General features: G+C 49.8%; 1 protein-coding gene across 4 annotated transcripts in view; it reads right to left on the bottom strand.

Moving 5' to 3' along the window:
* TSHZ3 (teashirt zinc finger homeobox 3) overlaps nt 1-19,724 on the bottom strand; it is a 74,095-nt gene that overhangs the window by 15,996 nt on the left and 38,375 nt on the right. The window contains exon 1 of one of the 4 annotated variants that reach the window (XM_046683918.1): nt 15,516-15,555. The exons of the other annotated variants lie outside the window; for them this stretch is intronic. Coding sequence (XP_046539874.1) covers nt 15,516-15,534 — 19 coding nt within the window. The 5' untranslated portion in view covers nt 15,535-15,555. Of the gene's footprint in view, nt 1-15,515; nt 15,556-19,724 lie in introns of those variants that run through there. 4 annotated transcript variants of the gene reach the window in all.

Here is a 19,724-nt window from a genome sequence, read left to right as displayed (position 1 = left end):
ACCATCAGCTCTGGAGCACGGGCTCTCCTGGAGGTAGGACAGAGCGATGCTCACAGGGTCCCTAATGAGGCAGCTGTGGGACCAAGTGGAACTCTTGCCTGTCTGCACACTCAGTGATCTCAAAGCCTGGGGAAACCACAGTTGAAAATAGGGCAATGGGTTGGGGAAAATTTGAGGCAGTCCTTACAACGGGCCTCTTCAAAGCGGGCGATATGTGTACAACGCAGATGCTCACTGGGCCTTACTGGCTGTTCTCCAAAGTACCAAGGAGCTGGATCCAGGGCAAGGTACACGGATGGCTTTCATGAAAGAGGAATCAAGATTCACAGGGAGGAGGAGGCAACTGATTCATACAGCTCATCTACCCATCCGTCCCTCTGTCCATCCACCCACCCATCCATCAATCCACCCAAAGTCCACCCCTTTATCCAACACGTATGTGATACTAAATATATACTCCAGATGCTTTAAGTCACCAAAATGAACGGGTCAGAGTCACAGGCGTTACTTTCATGTGGTCAAGATGTCCATGGTTACGTAGATCACAAAGGCATCAGAGGGCGCACAGCCACACAAACTTCTTAGCTTGATGTGCAAAGCCCGGCACAACCAAGCTTCACCTTACCTTCCAAGTTGGCGTTCCACTGCCCTCCTCCCTCAGACACACACTGCCCTTCCCTGACGGTGTTCCCTTGGCTTTGCCTTGGCTTAGGCTGTTTCTTCCACCTATGTTCCACGCTCCATCTTTCCACACTCTCCTCCCTGCCCTCCAAGATCCTGCTCATTCTACCTCCCCCAGGAGGTCCTTTCTCACCTCTCTCTTGAATGCGACCTCTTCAATCTCAGTGATGAAACAAGGGATGGACAAGTCCTCTTTAAACCCTAAATTCTAGAGAAATACAAGGAATGATCACTGGCATTCTCGTTTGTACAGCTCGTCTGGCGTTTGTCTCTTGTAGTTTCTACAACGACTAACCATGTGAAGAATCGTCTCTCCACAGACATTACAGGGGCAGGGCACAGGCAGCCCTTACCTCTGAGCGCTGCACACAGCCTGGCGGATCAACACTCTCAGTAGCTCCTGGTCCAACTCACAGAGGCTGGTAGGTGCTGCGTAGAAAGAACCGCCACAGCCCAGCGTCACCTCAGGCAGAAGTTCCCCCAGCTTCCTGCGTTCTCTCAGATGCAGGGCCAAGCAGCCCCACGTGTCCCGCTACCGTACATACATCTCTTCATGTCACCTCACTCCCTCTCACAGAACAGAGACACTAAGCAGAGTGTTTCTCAGGAGTTCCTGACAAGGTTCCTCATCTTCTGACCACAGGGATAACCTGGAAAGAGGATGCTCCCAGTGACCCCAGAGATGCCCAGCCCTTCCCTCACTGTATTAGCACTTGCCCAGCACTCATCCAGTGCATACCCAGGACTCATCCAGCACTCACCCAGTACTCATCCAGCACCCAGACAGAACTCACCTTGTATTTACCCAGCACCCAAATAGCACTAACCCAGGACTCATCCAGTACTCAGACAGCACTAATCCAGACCTGACCCAGCACTCACCCAGCACTGACCCAGACTTTACCCAGCAAACACCCAGCACTCACCCAGTACTCATCCAGTCCCCAGACAGCACTCACCTTGTATTTACCCAGTACCCAAGTACCACTAACCCAGGACTCACCCAGTACTCAGACAGCACTCACCCAGACCTGACCCAGCAAACACTCACCACTCACCCAGCATCCAGACAGTACTCACCTGGTACATACTTAACACTCGGCCAGCATACACCCAGCACTCACCCAGCTTACACAGCACTCACCCAGTACTCAGCCAGCAGTCACCAGCACTTACCCAATACTCGCTCAGCACACACCCAAGCCTCCCATTGCACAAGTGACCACAACTTGGAGGGGTTGCATCCAGGATAGGGCTGTAATCTTCCCAGCCAGTTTGAAGAAACAAAGTTTCAAATGTTTTATAATTCTGACGGGTATATAAATACCCATTGATTTCAACTTCATTTCTATTTATTAAAATAGGTTTCCCCCAAACCAATATATAAATAATGCCTATAGGCTGACTGGCATCACATGATACCTTTCCTTTTAAATACCCTGTCTCACTAATTCATATTGATGTTTATATAGTCTGACTCCGGTGTTTCTCATACTAGATTCAAGAACCCTCAACACCTCACCATCCTTCAAAAAGAGAGAGAGAGAAGGAGAAAAAAGAAACCTAAAGCAACACCAAATAATGTGAGCGCGCTCTCGCTAACTGGCTAGCGTGTTACTTGTCACAGTCCTTTTATGGAGGGTGCTTTAGCAGCATATATCAAAACTGAAAGTATGTATGCTCTTTGACCCAGCTAGGAACCTATACTACAGAAATACCGACGTGCAAAAAGCCCTTCTCTATTTAAGGGTATTCTCAGCAATGTTTCTTGTAATACCAAAAAAGAAGATAAACGAAGGTATATACATACCATGAAATAATATGCAGCAATTGATAAGAATGGTAAGAGAGAAACATCAGTGTTAGGAAAGACGTGGAGCCACTGGAACTGTCGTTGGCGGCTGCAGTAGTATAAATTGGTACCTCCACTTTGAAAAACTGTCGGCAGGATCTGCTAAAGCAGCACATACATGTACTCTGTGACGCAGCCTTTCTCCTCCTGGATATCTACCCAGCAGAAAGGCACACATATCCCACCAGAGGACCTAGACGAGAACATCCTTTGGCATACCATTCATAATGGCAAAGAAATTGGAAACGACCCAAATGACCATCCACAGTCAATGGATAAATATATTGTGGTCTATCCACTCAACAGAATGGAAGAAAGCAGTGAAAATTCACAAACTCTTATGCAAAAGAACTAGGAGAATCTTACAAACATAATACTAAGGGGAAGACACCAATCACAAAGATTACATACTGCTTGAATCCATTTATATAAATTTCAAAGCCAGGCATAACTAATCTGTGTTGGCCTATTGGGAAGGCGTGACTGGGAGGGAGCACCAGAGACTCCCCGGGGGCTGGAAATGTTCCACTCTGGATCTGGGCCCTCGTTACATGAATGTGCTCACTCGGGGGAAATTCATGGACCTGTACATTTATATATGTATGCTGTCTTTTTGTATGTTACACTGAAGAAAAGGTTTGCCTCAAAAAGAACGAGATAATTCTGCAAGTTCCCTTGTGGGAAGACCTCGAAGACATATTGTCAAGTGGGAGAAAAAAAAGTCACAGAAACACGGACACTGACCCCTGTTTTCTGTGTGTGGTCTTGTGGTGGGTGCCCAAGAAAAGGATCCTCGCCTGGATGTGAACAGTGTTCTCCAGGTGCAGGAGGGCACCTCGTGCTGGGACTGAGGTGGCAGGAGGCGAGGAGGAGGGGGCTCGCTTCTGTATGGGCTGAAAGTTTCGCAAGCACACACTCATGAAGGCATGTGAAATTTTAAAAAGTATACAAGGAAATTTCTTCTTAGTAAAGCACCTCCTATGTGTGCAGCTCTGTACTGGGCACTGTCTGCAGGGAGTACAACAGGTACTCCTTCTCTTGGGAGCCCGCATTCCGGGACGGCATGATATGAGCGAGAGTGGGTTCCTGCACGGGGAGGCTGGGCGCAAAGGCACAAGGCTTCGGGGCAGCTCTGTGGGACGTCCATCTGCAGACTTTCCTGCCTTTGCTTCCTTCTGCCCATCGGCATTCTCAGTGAAGATGTCAGCCAGTCATGATGGATTGTGGGAAAATAGAGACATGGGAAACTTTGTGCTGAAACTGTCGACTTTATTGGAAGGAGAGGGTAGGAGCCACTTTTCCACCAGCCTCAAAGGCTGCTGGGTACCCGGGCATCTTGCTGGAGGGACACCCAAAGCATCCATGGGGCACGGCATCCTTAACCACGGGGGGGGGCCTGTCCCCACCAGTGGGAGTCAGTGGGTCTTCGGTCTGCTGCTCCCTTTCAGATTGAGGGCTGGCACCCAGGGGAGCCCCATCGCCTCCCAGGACAGGGTCCTCAACTCCTCTCAGAGCACGGCACTGTGATCACCTCACCGACTCTCCCACGCCCGAGGTGCACGTGGCAGGGACAGGCGTCTGTGTGACCGGTGGGGAAGGGCCCAGTGAGAGTCTGGAGTGTAAGTTCGCTGGGTCTCCATCCCCCACGTGTTGCCAGAGCTGAAGGAGACACCCGCCCGGTGCAGAGAGGGCACACAATGTGGTTTATTCCTCCTTCTTCCTTCCTGCCCCTTCTTGAGGCCAAAAGAAAGTTCCAGGGCCTGGATTTTTGAGTCTAATACAGGTGATCAAGAAACACCCAGGCCTTGGGAGGCGGGTGAAGGAGGGCACTCAGATCAACAGAACATGTGCCCCGGCTGCCACTTGCTTCCCTGTCGCTCCCCAACGCATTCCGATGGCCCCAGAAATCATCTCCTATAACACAGCCAGGAAACACTCCCCTCCCTGCAGAGGCTCTTGCCACGGGATCAGCAGGCATTTCCCAGATAGGCTCAGCAGCACCATGATCGGCACCGGGGACAGAGCAAAGGAGCTGCCAGTGGCCTCCTGGATAACTGCCACTCCTCAGGCGGCACTCGGCACCTTTGTGATCTCAGCACCTCCCGGCTTCCCTGGTGCTTCCTGTGTACCCGAGGAAGGTCCCTGTGGGCCTGTGCTCAGGAGACCAGGAACACTGCACCTCCGGAACCCCAGCTGATGTCCCATCTCCCCGGGGGCTTTACTGTCTCCTCCATCCCAAGCCGATCCTTCTCACCTCTGCGCACCCACACCCCTTCAGGGATTTGCAGTCGCTTGTCCCCATGGTGGGCTGGGGCTGGGCGGGCAAGGACACCATCTCAGTAGCCCCCGCACCGGGCTGGCACATGCGGGATGCTTGATAAAGCCCTTTGAATTGCATCAAACTTTCAAATGCAAAGACATCACAAATACGGGAGGCAGATGCTATGCCTGCTTTTTGTGCTTTGTTTTATTTTGCTTCCTTGGGACACTTCAGCGCCAAGCAGCATTTTCATACAGAATTAAAAACCCAGAACCAACGCCCAGGAGCAGGCCCCTGCCACAGCTGTGCTGCACAGGATAGTACGGCCCCCGGGGGCTCTGCATTCCCAGGGGACCTTCCTGTGCGTGATCTCCACCGAGCTACATAACAGCCTGGGGGGGGGGGGGGGGGCGTACACCCACACCACAAGTGCCATTTAACGGATGGGGAGGCTGAGGCTCAGAGGGAGTCCAGCGGGTGGAGGCAGCCCACAAGACTCACGGGACACGGAAGTAGGCCTGACAGTCAGAAGCAGGGTCTTTTTTCCTTTATCTTCCTGCTTCTTTCCAGAACACACCCTGGAATATACCGCTCAAGCGTGAAGACGCAAACAGAAGGTCCCTCTTTCTTGAGAAGTATGGCACACAATCCTTGGGAAAGGGGGCAATATTGCCTGCCTGGGAGGGCTGTGGTGGGGAGTCAGTGACACGAAAACGCACGGTGGGTAAGGCAGTAAATGTCACTCACTGGGGGCCCAGAACCTCCGCTGGTCCCACGTGCGGGATGTGGTTCTTTCTCGTCTCCTTGGTCAAGAGGGGCAGTAGAGTTTTCACTTGAAAATACAAATGAAAGGACTGCTTTTAGAGGAAAGCAAAGCCTGGCAGCCCCTGAACACTGTCTGAGACACGCACAGGGTAGGGGACAACATGTGCTCGCGGCCTCTGGGAAGAGGTGGGGCTGGCACCCCGTGGCAGTGCCCCGACGCTGGAAATGAGCTACACGTGCACTTAAAGCCCCCGCGTCTACACTTCACGGAGGAGCCCACCACACGCCGCCCTGCAGCTCCCACTCCTACTGCGCAAACCCACTGGCGAGCCCAACAATTAAAAATACCCTGCGGATCTCCCGCCCAACGCCGGGCCGAGGCTCAGGGCAGCCCCCCATCCCCGCTGCCTCTCTGAGCGGACGGTCTGAACAGTCTGCAGCCACCAGGCGAACACAGAATGTCACACGAGCAAAGACACTTGTCAAATGCCTTTCCCTTACAAGCACCCTCATCATGACCTGTGTTAATGAAGTTAATTGAATTTAAGATCAATAATGGTTAATTATTGCAATTTGACATTCAGAGATAAATGGCTTTAAGACAGAGAAGTGTGTGTGTGTGTATGTGAATTCTCTCCAAAGAAGGTGAATGCAGTAGGAGCCTGAGTGGGATCCCACAAGCCTTCCATTGATTCTGGGACCATCTGATCGACTCCATCCTCTGATGAATGTGGGCTTTTCAGAGCTACAAGTAAATGCTCTACAAGACCACTCTAACCCTTGTCACTGGCCAAATCTATATGTGCTGCACACCAGAAATCTATTGAGATAGATGAAAGAATTGCTGTAGAAACAAGAGCAGCTTCAATAAAGGTGAAGGTTTATTATATTGACTATTAATGTAACTTAACTGTACGCAGTTATGAATGCTTATGGATCAGGCAGTTTAATTTGGGGCAGTTAGATATGATTATAATTGAACACCAATTTTTTTTTTTTTTTACATCACCAAAGATGAACTCATTCCAACAGGGAAAAAAAAAAAGCCCAGCTCGGAAAGTAGGTTACAACTGGCTTCCCAGAGGACGGCCTCCTGGGGCGGGGCCACAGGGATGCTGTGGGGACAGGCCCAGGACTCTCTCCTCTCACGCTGACCCTGACCACTCTGCCTCCCGGCCCAGGCCCCACAGCTCTCCGCGAGCTGACCCCTCGGCAGTCTGAGGCTGTCCCTTAAGCTCAGGTCAGGGCCCAGAAGTGGCTCCTCTGGTTTCTCCCAAGTTGGAGAAAAGTTCACTTAACAGGAGTGCTCCCAGGGAGGATGACATATCCCCAAACACACCGGGAATGATACTCCTCCACGCACACAGAACCAGCTAAATGACCGCTTACGAGATCCATAACAACAAAGTCAACGTGGTCGGGGAAGAAAGTCCTACTGATTGCGAAGCACTGACAATAAAACGCGGCTGAGGAGTTCTGTCAAAATGTAAGATTATGCAAAAACACCGTTGAGAACACTGCTAATCATCTGCTTGTGTCAATTACTTGAAGGGTCTCTGACAGCATATTTACATTAAACACATTTCGGGAGCAAAATCCTTAATGCTATATCAGAATATTTTTCATTACCATTAGCGAATCGTAACACTGGATTTTCTCCTCAGCTACAATAGGAGCACTGCGGGGAGGCTGGGTGGGGCCGGCGTGGGTGGAGTGGATTGGGGGAAATTTCGCCTCATCCAGCTGAGAAGAGGCGGGTGATGGGGAAGTCAGATGTGAGCCATCCCAGCCCCACTCTCCTTTCAGGGAAGATGACAGGGACTTCTTTAGTGCAAATGAAAAGCAGCACTCACTCTCCTCCTGGCCGGGGTGGCCAGCCCCACAAGTGTATGTCACCTTATTTAACGAGGCGAACGGCAGGTGTACAGGGATGACGGGTGGAACGAGAACTGAGATGGCAGCAGCTGGGACTGGCACGGCTCAAACACCTCCCCCCGGTCACGCCGTCTTGTCCACAATTACAGTGATGTGGAAATACCACATGAACAGCCTGGGGCCTGGAGTGGTCTAGCTGAGTGAGTCATGTCCAGAGGGATGGCTCTGGCCCTGTGCTGGGCGTGGTCCCGAGTGGGGATACCACAGCAGAGAACGCTGCAGGCTCCACCCACGGGGCTCCCTGGGAAGGTGATAGAGGGCTGGGTCAATACTCTCAAGAAACCACACCCCAGACAGCCCTGGGCTCTGCCTGAAGTGACACGATGATGATGTCAGGATGCTTGGATTTTCTTTTTACATTTGAGTGCTTTGCTGAACACTTTACTTACACTGCTTCCTGTTCTCCTCATACCCGCCCCATAGGCTTGGTTGCTTCCTCACTTCAAAGATGAGGAGACCGTGTCCCACTCAGACCACAGCTGGTCAAGGAGAGAACCGGGATTTGAACTCAGATCTCCAGGCTCCTTTCACACTCCACACCAGGGATGTGCAAGTTACAGTGACTGCGAGCAGAGATCTCAGCCTGGCAGCCAAGTGGTGACATTTCTTACACTCACAGAGGCAGACAAGGGGTCTGTTAAATAATGTCTGAAAAGCCTTGAAACCACCTTAATCTCAAGAAGCATGTCTGCACCATTCAGAAGGTGGAGCTGCAGGGCTGGGCGATGTGGCATTGCTGCTCACAGGGCTCCTCAGGGCTCTGGGAGGCAAACAGAAACACGGAGACAGAGGGGCTGGCTGGCAGGCTCTGAGCTGCTGCCCGCCCTCCCCGCGGGTTGGAGGCCTGGGGCCCACCTCGTCCTGATCCGTGCTCTGGAAAGCATCACCGGGAGGCAGGACTCCACATCACATCCAACCTACCGGACAACAAATACATGGGACATGCAGAAAATCGATAGCACTCACACCTACTCAGTCAGTCCCGGGGATCCAATATCTGTGGTGATCTCAGAAACTGGTGTTAAGTTATATGGAGATTTAAAACAGAATGCATTCCTTTAAAGAGATTCTACATCCCGAAGGTTTGATTAAGTAAAAGCTGTCCCCTCCCCATTGCCAAATGTATAGACATTTCCCTAATCGACCTTTGTAAATGTAGATTTGCTTTTGCCTTAAAATACTACATATTTACAATATGTAAAAATACATATTTTACCTTAAAATACTATCAGTGTTATCATCAAATTGTGCAGGATACAAAATGCAAAAAGCTGCCACATCTATCCTCCAACTGCACTTCCAGACCTTATGTGAGATCTGAATTGAGGAGAACACAGGTGAAAACAGGGGTGGCCAGAAGCCAAAGCTTCTAGTCCAATACGGCCAGAACTGGGGACGGATTCTGAGTGCCCACTGCCTGCATGATGGAAATAAGATGTCACAGAGGAGTAATGTGACTTGGGTTCATTTTCATTTCTTTATATAGATTAAATATACATATGCATGTAAACATATACACACAAATGCATATACGCAAACACACATGCACCCATCCATCTTTATATGCACAAATGGACGTTTGCATGAATCTGGTTGCCCTAAAAAGAGATCCTTCAAAGAAATTTGAACAAACAACTCCAAACAAACTTATGCCAAATGAAAACACTAGGCAACAGAGAAAGTTATCCTCACGGGTGGGTCTGCTGTTTAAACATCTGATTCCCAGCAAACGAGCATCCATTCCAGCACGCCACCCCCCACCCCACAGCTCTCTGGGAAGAGATCAAGAACCTCTGGGCCACAGAGCTGCACACCCAAAACTGATAAATGCACGCTTCTCCACAGTGCCCAGTAAAACGCCTGGGCTGCATCCCTCTCTGGGGAGGATGGCACAGGCCTGGCTCGACAGTAGTACTCAGTCCACATGGATCCAGCAATCTCACACCACAGCCCAGACTCTCCCCCTTGGAGGGAATTCTGTTTATAATGCAACAACTTTCCTAGGGTCCAGCTGACCCATCACCGTGGGATTGGTCTGCGGGCAGATCAGCTCAGAGGCGAGGACCTGCCTTTGGCATTCCTCCTTCCTTGGCCAGGCACTCCACGCCCAGAAAGGTCCCAAGGCCAATCTCCTAGGCCAGATTTCTAAAACCCCACAGTTCCCGACTGAATGCGGGCTCTGGCTTAGGATGAACTGGAGCCCTCTCTGTCACTTCTGTGACAGGATAAGCTGTCGCGCCGTGCCCACAAAAGCAAACAGGTTTCAGAAAGGTGGAGCTCTCCTGAGGATCCCAGTGGGGGCATTCACGCCAGTACAAAGAGCCAACGCCAGCGAGTCCTCGCCAGGGCCCGGTGCTCACCCAGGCCCTTCCACGCTTCCCCCGTGGACGCCCCAGCAGAATCTCCTGAAGTATACACACTCTTAGCATTAGCATTTCACAGATGGGACTCAGAAACTTGCTCGAGGGGACAGAACTAACCGTGCAGGGCCAGGATTTAGACCCAGCCTTCTGAACACAGCGTCTGCGCCTGTAACGCTCACTCTCCACCTCTCCGGTCGCGCTGAGCCCCGACGTGCATCTTCAGCTGTTTACAGAACGAAGCCCGCTTCCCCGAACTGTCAAACTGGGACCATCACCAAAAAAATTAATCTCAAGTTTTTAAAATATCAAAACCTTAAAACGTATAATTAAATTAATCATCATAAATTACTTTTTAGCACTGAGAGTTGGATTTATAATATCATTTTCAAAGCTCTCTGTGAGATTTAAATATTTTATAGCATATGTGAGTGAGAAAGAACTGTGGCGAAGGGCTTAACTATCGCTGTAGAGCAGCAGACTTTGACAAAAACTGGAGCACAACTGTTTCTAAGGTAGTTTGTAAAAATTATTTATTTCCATACCAGTTAATTATGATGGGAGTCTTTGTTGAATGCACAAGCATTAAAAAAGTGCTGATATTTTATGCATCTTTAACTGGAGCGCGATTCCCTGCAGCGCACTGGTAACTCCTTGACATTTAGCATTCACTCACAGCAACTGTAATAAGGGGTTTGATTGCTTCCTTTGCAGATGCCGTAATTTAATAACTGTGATCAGTTGCATAAATTTACTATACAACCATCTTAAGTTAGCCACATTAAAATTAAGCAAAATTGTAATCTGTTGACAGATTATTGCTACTGAACAATTCTACTAAAAGCATTTCAGATAAGCAAGTGCCAGGAGCATTTGTGTTTTATAAGCTTGTAAAAAATACGGCAGCTTCCTCCTTCCTCACCCCAACCTCCAGTCACCCCCCCACCCACATACACGCGCACACAAATCTGACGAATAGACAATTTCACGAAATTCTACGCTTTCTGCTAAATCACCTGAACGGTTGATTTCGTGATTTGAAATGTTTTGTGTGGTGAATTCTGCTATCTGGAAGGAAAAGAAAGAAAAGGCAGCATGTCAGTTTCTTCGTCCTTTCTTCCCAGCAATCTCCTTTACACAACTTTGCGTCCATTGCCTTTGAAGGAGACCTCCTAGCATGGAGGTCTTATGAATAACATGACCGTGCTCCCCAGAGCAAAGGAAAAGCGCTAACTTCATACCTTCGTTGGACAAGGTAGAGGATGCCGGGCTCCCTCTGAACGAGGTCCCCGCGGCAGGCATCCCGAATGACGGAGACAACCAGAAGCCGTCCTGCTCAGTTGCTAAAGAACCCCTCACCGAGCTGGTGGGTGAAAAGAGAAGAGGACACAAGTTCCACGGGCGGGTTTTACCTACAGCATGGTGAGAAAGACAACAGTGCCCTTGCCCGCTCTGTTTAGAAGCAAAGCGGGACCCACATCTCCTGCTTTGTGCCCTGTGAGTTGACTTTTGAGAGCAATGTTTAGCCAAGCAGGCGAGTCAGGAATAACTGTTTCTGATACTTCCCAGCAAATATCTTTAACCATCTGTTTACACTTGCCAAATATGCTTCCAAGTTTCCAATTTTATCAGTATATAAAAAGAATATCTGTTTTTAAAAAAAAATCGTAAATATCTTGTGATGCATCTTTACATAATTCAAGAGAAATTTAAAAAAAATTCTCACTTGAAAGCCAGCATGAGCACAGATTTGTTTAAACTTCCATTTACATGGAGGTTTGGGGCGGGAGCCACTCTGAGGGGGTCGGGGCTTTGTCGTAGGGCAGGGTCAAATGTCAAAGGGCACCGACTGCCTGTCAGTGGTGGGTCCTCTCTGAGCAAATGACGGAAAACATGGAGGACTCGTTCCCAGGGCGGTCCTGCATATGCAGCCTGTCACTTCAGATGGAGTTACGGGGCGTCTCCCAGACAGGTGACGTGCTGGGGCTGGGCTGCAAGCTTCCTGTGGAGCAGAGACCACTGCTGAGCTTGACAAATTGGATGGGACTTCACTACCAAATTTCCTGCCAAGAGGCCTAACAGTCAAATGTCTATCTCCTTCTCATCACCAAGGAGAGATGTTAGGACTCTGACACAGTGTCTCCGTTACTTACAGATAGAGTTAATGCAAAATGATGGAGGAATGTGAGGTCTGTGAAACTTTCAAGAGCCAAGCAAATGCGACTTCCATCATTGGCTCCTTCATCCTGAGAAGGAACATGTGTGCATGTGTGCACGTGTGGGTACCGTGTGTGCATGCACGTGTGTGCAAAGCCAGAATTCTCATTAGGCACCAGACAACCTGGGTTTCTATCACTGCCACCATTGCCTGCAGTTTTTTGTAATAAGTTGGAGATACCCTGGGCTAGGCTTGTTTGCTTCTAATTATAACTAATTATGCTTCTAAATATGTTCTTTAGGGTTACCACGTGTATAAAAATGGAGGTAGGAAAGAAAGAAAATGCATCAGGATTATTAAAAGAAAGAGAAACATACTAATTAGCTAACTAGTATACTCATTTCAATGTTTAATAATATTTTTTAACATTCCAGCATACGCTGCAGAATAAAAAATTACCCACAGCACCACCTGTGCGTCCCCTGGGACATGAGGATTTAGAGTTCTTTCCTGCAGTGTTGGAGCCCTCGTTTCTAAATATTTCTTTGAATATTTCTTTGTATTCCACCTCATTCCACCCCCACAAATTAAAAACAAAAAAAGAGTAAATTTTGTTTCCCATCGAAGCCTTTTAAATAACATCTCTACAAAACCCAACTTAATTACATAACTCAAATGCTTGAGGGAAATTAAAAACATAGCATTTATTCCCATAATTTTGGAAGCTGTCTCCACTCGTTTCTATACGTGCAAACTGCACTGGCTGTGTGAACAGCCAGTGTCAGCCCCGCACCCTCAGCCAGGGTAGGAACAGTGCCATTGTTCCCCTTATTACACCTGCTTGGGCCTCCCCTTGCCCTGGGTTCTGGGAAGGTCCTGGGCTTTGTGCGGCCTGTGACGAGGTCAACTGCACATGGTTGTGAAGACAGGAGAAGATGGAGGGATGGACAGGCTATAGAGATGCAGGGATGGGACACGAGGCCGCCCACGCTGTCACCTGTAAACGGAGCACCTCTGCACCGGAGCAGAATGCAGAACCCCAGGAGGTGCCCCAACAGGATCCCACAATTAAAACCAGGTCATGGCCAAAGCCCAAGATGTCCTCCGGCCCCTTGGGCCTGCCTCCTTCCAACTCCACTTCTGACTGCGGGTCAGTCGTATACAAACAAAGCCTTAACAGAAATGTTACCGGGGAAATAATAGCCATTTCCAATGATAATACACAATTTTAGCACTGACGCTTGGTTGATTTAGGTGTTCGGCCAACGTGTCAAGCAGCCTGCCTTCCTTAGGCGGGCCTTTAATGGGTAACTGGCAGGCTCTGGCAGCCTTATTTCTGTTTTAGATTTGGTTTGTCATTGGGTATCCATTACCTGCCATTCATCTTTGATCTCTTTGGACAGGCCTGATCAAAAGATGTCATTTGACCTACTCCACTTGGCAGAAACTTGTATGACTCTCATAAAGGGGCCACCCCAGCTATAAATAAAATGACATTATTATTTTTCTGTCCTATCATGTAGAAGAGACAATTATGATAATGCAGTGTCTGTCATCGGGAGCCCAGCAAATTGCTAGCTCTCACGCAACTGTTTAGCTTTCTTATTTGTTTTTTGTCTGTTTTCCTCCATTTCAAGTGGAAAATAAAGCAGAATTGAAATCCCTAATGCTCTGCCTCCCACTCCGACAGTCTCAGGGCTTCTTCCCATGGTACTGACATGCAGGTGTGGCTGGCAGCTTGTGTTTGTCAATGGTGGGTGGTGGTTATGGCTGTGTTGGCAACGCAAGGCAACTATGCGATCAGGTCTGTCCTTCACTCAGTGTTTTGAAAACAAGCTAATCTCTGAAATTAGAACTGAGAGATAGTACTGCAAATAGATAAAAATCATGGCGAGGGTTTGTGTCCTTAATCAAGTCGTAATAAGGAAAAACACATTGGAATGTTCACTCAACAAGTAAAACAGAGACAGCTCAGGAGTCATTTCCAGAGAGCCCACAGCTCGAGGGACACACTGGTCCAATTGTCTGTTACCTTCTCCAGCGTGGACCAACAATATGGGCTCCATTCTTATGAGACTGGATCTCAATCGCTCCTGGAAATGGAATTTTGGGCGCTCCAGGGTCTGGTTCCTTCCCTGGGTGGTAGAGAGTTCCCTGGGTACATAGGGGTAATATTAAGAGAATACCAACTCAGTGGTCATTCTCTGTCAGCCAGATGCCCATGTGGACCCAAGGCAGCAATTCTCCACCTACCACATGCTAGGAACCTGCCCCGCTCAGTGGCCTCCACCCAATCACTGCTCTTGCTTGGGAAGAGAGAGCAAGAAGATCACACCATCAAAGGCCCCTGCTGAAATTCGGGCTGCGGCTGCTCAGAATCATGTCATTCTAGAGCAAGAGACGTGGCAGGAATCTTCCAGATAGGCAGCAAGGCCAACACCTCATTTGATAAGGGGAAAATGAGGCCCAAAGAAGGGGAAGGACCACCCAGAGGGACCCCAGGGAGTTAATGGCAGAGCTGAGACCAGAATCTAAACCTCCTAACTCCTCCATAGGGGACCACCCACCACAACAGGCTGCCTCCATCTTCTCCAAGGCTAGCCCAGGAGCTCACCCTTCCGTGAGCAGATGACCAGGAGGCCGTTAATCCACAGGGCCTGCTGCTGTTCCTGGCTGCCTCTAGACCGCAGGCTGACTGGAGTTTGGATCAGCATGAGGATGTGGCATTGCTGGTCATCCCCAGCAGAGAGCACGCTGGTGGGCATCACTTTGTACAGTGCTCTGGGCACAGGACTTGGGTGTCCTAAGGTCTCCCAGGGCCACCATTTATCCACGCTCGTGATGGGATATGGGCTGACCACCCAGAAGACAAAGATGTACAGGATGAAGCAAGTGGGGGAGCAGCAAAAGAATGGAAGGATGAAAGAAGGAGACGGTGCAGATTCTGAATTCCTTGCCAGCAAGAGGCCTCTAGCCGGGCTTAAACTAGTTGAGCTGTATCTTCTGCAACAATGTGGATGGAATATTTCCCAAATACAGGAGCCTAAGGTGGGGCAACTCCACCCCCGGTGGAGTGGGGATACTTGAACTGGGACTTTCTCACTTTAACATGTGGCACTCATATTAAGGAAGATCACATGGGAGTGAAATCAGGGCTTTGGAAACTATCAAGTCAACAAGAACAAACATTCTGGATTAGCAGAAGGGTCCAGAAAGTTCTGGAAATAGTCCTCAAACAGGGAAGTCTAGGCAGGAAATGCTAAGAGTGTATAAAGCAAGGCACTTCCTTAGTCATCCAAATGTAGCTTGTCTTAAGCACTAGACAATGCGGCACAAAGAGGAAAGATGGATCTAAAGACTGCTGTTGGAATATTATTCCCTTAATATTCAGCTCAGGCACCTCACTTTCAAGAAACCACCCCTAGTTTTCTCACAGCCCCTGGTGTGAGGAAGGCATCCCTCTCCAGTGTTCACATCTCTATTGTGTACCCACATGAGAATTACCTGTTTCTGTCTGTTGCATCCCGCACACTCTGACCTCCTGGAGGACTGCCTATCTCGGTATCCCTTGCACTGCCGGTGCTGGCCTGAGCAGGTGCACAGACGCCCACTTGACGTGTTCCAGTGACTCACTGAACGCATGTTCTAGTAACCCGGTGCCCTCGGAGGAATCTGTGATTACAGGAAAATGCACACAAGTACGTTTTCCTTCCTTGAGCTTGAGAAACACCTCTCTTCCCCATCCCAAGAACCCCAGGTCCCATTCATCACGCTGTCCTATCATAGTTTGCTAAGCCGCTACCAAGTGTCCTCATCATCTTATGTCTTTCCTCCATCCTAGTCCCAGATAATGAGCCTCTCTTTCCTACCAGCAGCTTCTTGGATGCCAATGGATTGAAAACTAAAGACGAAGAGTTGAGTGAACCAAAGCAGAGTGTGGGGGCAGCCAGAGGGAGAAAATCGGACAGTATTCCTTTATCTCCCCAAGCAGATGTGAGTTCCAAGGGATCTGAGGCCATTCCACATGCATTCCCTTTCTCTTTTTGGTATAGCACTTTTCCCAGGTACTGGCATCTGGTGGACTGCAAATATCTGCTGCAGGGATGGGCCTGGGGGACCAACGCTCGGGCCAGAAGGAGGATGCACACAGGGAATGCACACTCTACACAGGGAAAAGGTTTCACCAGGTGGTGGCTCTTCGTGGTGTATACGGCATGACGCTAAAGGTCGCCAGACTCTCCCAGGCCCGGGTTCATCTTCCACTCTGTCCTGAGCAGCTGGGGGACGTGGGCAATTTACAAGAGCTGCTGATTCTTCAGCTATAAAATGAGAATAAAAGTATTCTCTTCTAAAAATCGTTGTTAGTGGAATTATGCACCTAAAGCACTCAGCACACAGCAGACGTTCAGTAAAGAACAGTTATTTCTGGTTATAGAAATTATCCTTTTCCATCAGCAGAGAAGATTCCTTCCATGAAAGAAAGGGCAGGATCTGGAGGGCGACAGGTTCATTCCCTCCACTGGGCCTCGCCCTTGCAGCTGGGACAGTCACTACATGTCCAGGAAACCCTTGCCTGCGCTATCAGCTCAGCCTCTTGAGCCCAGGAAGAAGGGTGGCTGCCTCGGCAGGGTGCAGACTAAAAAGCGTTTCTCCATCCCAAACTCTCTCCCCGTCTCAAGCCAAGAATTCCACCAGCAGCAAGCCAGACAGACTCTACTCCTATAAACAGCGAGCAAACCTGGAGCAGGTTGGGACAAGTATGCGGAGAGCATGGGGGTGGAGAAGGTTAGGCATTGATCCATCCAACAATCGGACAGTGCATTTATTTATCAGATCACTCTCGTCTCCCCCCAGCCTCTTCACCTCTCACTCTGGGACCAACAGGGAGCATTAGCACCTGGGGAGGTGGGAGAGATGGAAGAAAACAAAAACCAACAGACCTCAAACAGGTGCTCCGAGCCTGCTGTGCTCTGGCCTGCACTGCCCACCCAGCGATCTTCAAGGTGAGAGGCAAGAGGAAGCGGAGGGAGTCTGTGGCCTCTGACTGTACCAGTTTGTTCCTCGTAGGAAGAGAGGCCGTACTCCTACAGAACCCCCCAGTACAGAGGATGAAAAAGAGGAGAGAAGATGTGGGGTTGCGAAAGGAACTTGCTTCTCTGTGCCACCCGCAGGTCCACACCAATGTTCGGGGTCCACGGGTAGAGAGCATGAGCACCAGCAGATGAGAATCCTGTTTACGGTCCACAAAGGCAAAGACGCCTTCACTCTTCACGGATGGGGTGAGAGAGCACCATCCTCTCTGCATCCTGGCTTCTCCATCTCATTGCCTTCAAGCCTCAGTTTCCTCATCTGTAAAAGGGGATGGTGATGCCGACTTTTCCCAGGGTTGCTATGAGAGGAGCAATGGAGGAGAAAAGTGTTTCGTATGTGCTCTGTGCTGTGCACACCATTGCTTTCAGAGAGGGCTGCCCTCCCTCCACAGCTGGAAACTATGAATCAGCCGACTCTGGCCAGGGTCAGAGAAACAAGCACAGAGACACAACAGAAAGGTCTGGAGCTGTGCCGTCCATGTGGCTATTTAAGTTTAAATTAATTAAAATTAAATCAACTTAAAATTCGGCTCCTCAGTTGCACTTGCCACATTTCAAATGCTCAAAGGCCACCACACGTGGTAGGTGGCTACCATATTGGACAGCTCAGAGCAGAACATCTCCATCCGTGGACAGTTCCAGAGTGCTGGTGGGAGGGTCCTCTCCCCCTGCTACCCTGAACCCTCTGGCTCTTCGATGTCCTCTCCCTTCCTATGCTCTTAGAAGAGACGCTTTCCTGTGAGAACAGCTCTTCACCCTTTGGAGCTAAGGACCCCTTCGAGAAGCTAAAATAAGTCAACATTCACTGAAATCCAGAATATTTCACAGTGTGGGACAAATTCCACCAGTGGCACAAAAAAATATTGGGCGGTTCACCTTGAATCACACAGTAATAAATTACTCCCTTGTCAGTTCTGTCTTTCCTTTGATTGCTTGCTTCAAGGAGAAAGTATCCAGCTGGTGCTATTGGTGTTGAACACCTCCCTAACACGGGCTAATCTCCCTTTTTACAAAAGGGAGATAAAGCATCGGACTCAGGCCACAGGCAGGCAAGAGAATCCAGCTAGAATTTAATGACATTGTTTGATTTCACTGCATTTATTTTTATGGTTATTTTCTCTTTATGGCAAGTGATTCTGGGTCTTCATTTATGGAAGTGACACACTTTCCTTTTAAAAATAAATTTATTTGAGTTAAAACGTGTGTAAATAATAACGTTTGGGCCGTCCGTGTGGCATGCAGATATGTCAAATAGCAGCACAGGTCTGAGGCCCAGGACGTGACGGCCTGCTCAGGGGCGAGTAACAGTCACCAAACGTTCCAAAGAGGACTCCCTGTGAGAAGCTCTCTTCACACCCCAGCCCCAGGTCCACACTGAGGATCTGGACAAGCAGTGAACAAGCAGCCTTTGCTGTGGAAGATTTCCGACACCCCTGACTTGTAAAGGAATTTGGCAGGCTCCTATTTAAAAGATCTGAACTTCCACTTTGGGGAGGCAGCAAGCAGTTATCAAACCTCAATATTAATAAATACGCTAATAAAAAACATAAAATTTGCAATGAGCCATTAGCAATTAAAGACAAGATACTTTATCTCCGATTTATGGCTCCCATGCCTGGCCACTGACCGGAGCCTGGCCACCGAGTCCACAGAGCTGGGAGGACAGCACCAGGGTCTGAAATACGAGCACGTCATCTGCAGATCCAGGGTACCTGGCAAGCACGCTGGCAGTGACGTTCCTGGCATCGCACGCTACCTGCCCGCAGGTAAGGCTTCTTGTCCATACACATCGGCCCCGGGGCCTCGGTGAGAGTGACACACGTCTATCTTCCCCAGACACTCAGAAACTGGCAGTGACGGGTGAGCCTGCCTTGACTTCAGGCGGATGGGCTGCGTCAGATGAACATCCAGATGCGTGGCACCAGCAATGGGGACACGAGGAGGATCCTGGGGGTGGAAGGACCCCTGCCCCTTGTCTGCAGAGGCTCCCAGCCCAGCCTAGCACTTCCGAACTGGGCACTATCAGAAACAGGGCATTACGGGGAACGGGATCAAGCTCAGAGTCCAGACACCTGGTCCTGGCCCGACACACACACACCAGCACATGACCTGGCATAAATGACTGACGTCTGGGTGCCTCAGGGTTCACCTGCAAGTCAGGTAACACCTTCATCCTGGGTAATGCTGTCCCCACAGTGCCCCCACAGAGGAGACCTTTCTCTCAGCCTTCCTCACGCCCATGTCTGGGGACTCCACGCTCCCCAGCCTCCTTGTGCCCGCTTACAGGTGGCCATGGGCCTCCCAGGATCCAAGGAGAGGGCGCTTTGTGGACGAGGAGGACAGATGACCAGGGGCTGCCCGCTTGGGCCCCTAGAAAACCAGGAAGGAATGCCTCCGGCCACCACCCTCTCCCCAGGGCCAGGACTGGGGGCCTTCTTCCCCCACAGTCTGCACAGAGACGTGAGGCCCAGCTGCAGCCCTGCCTGCTCCCCGGCCAGCCGATGCTGCAGGAGCGAGGCTGGCCCTCTCTCTGAGCAGGCAAGGGTGCTGCCAGAGCCTGGGCGAGCACAGGCCGCCGTGAGGGATGTGGGCACCACTGTAACACAGGCTCTGCTTGGTCCTG

This window comes from Equus quagga, chromosome 13 (genome assembly GCF_021613505.1).
Source record: "Equus quagga isolate Etosha38 chromosome 13, UCLA_HA_Equagga_1.0, whole genome shotgun sequence".
Taxonomy (NCBI): domain Eukaryota; kingdom Metazoa; phylum Chordata; class Mammalia; order Perissodactyla; family Equidae; genus Equus; species Equus quagga.
Note: the sequence above shows the minus strand (reverse complement) of the source record. Positions and strands in the feature narration are given on the sequence as shown.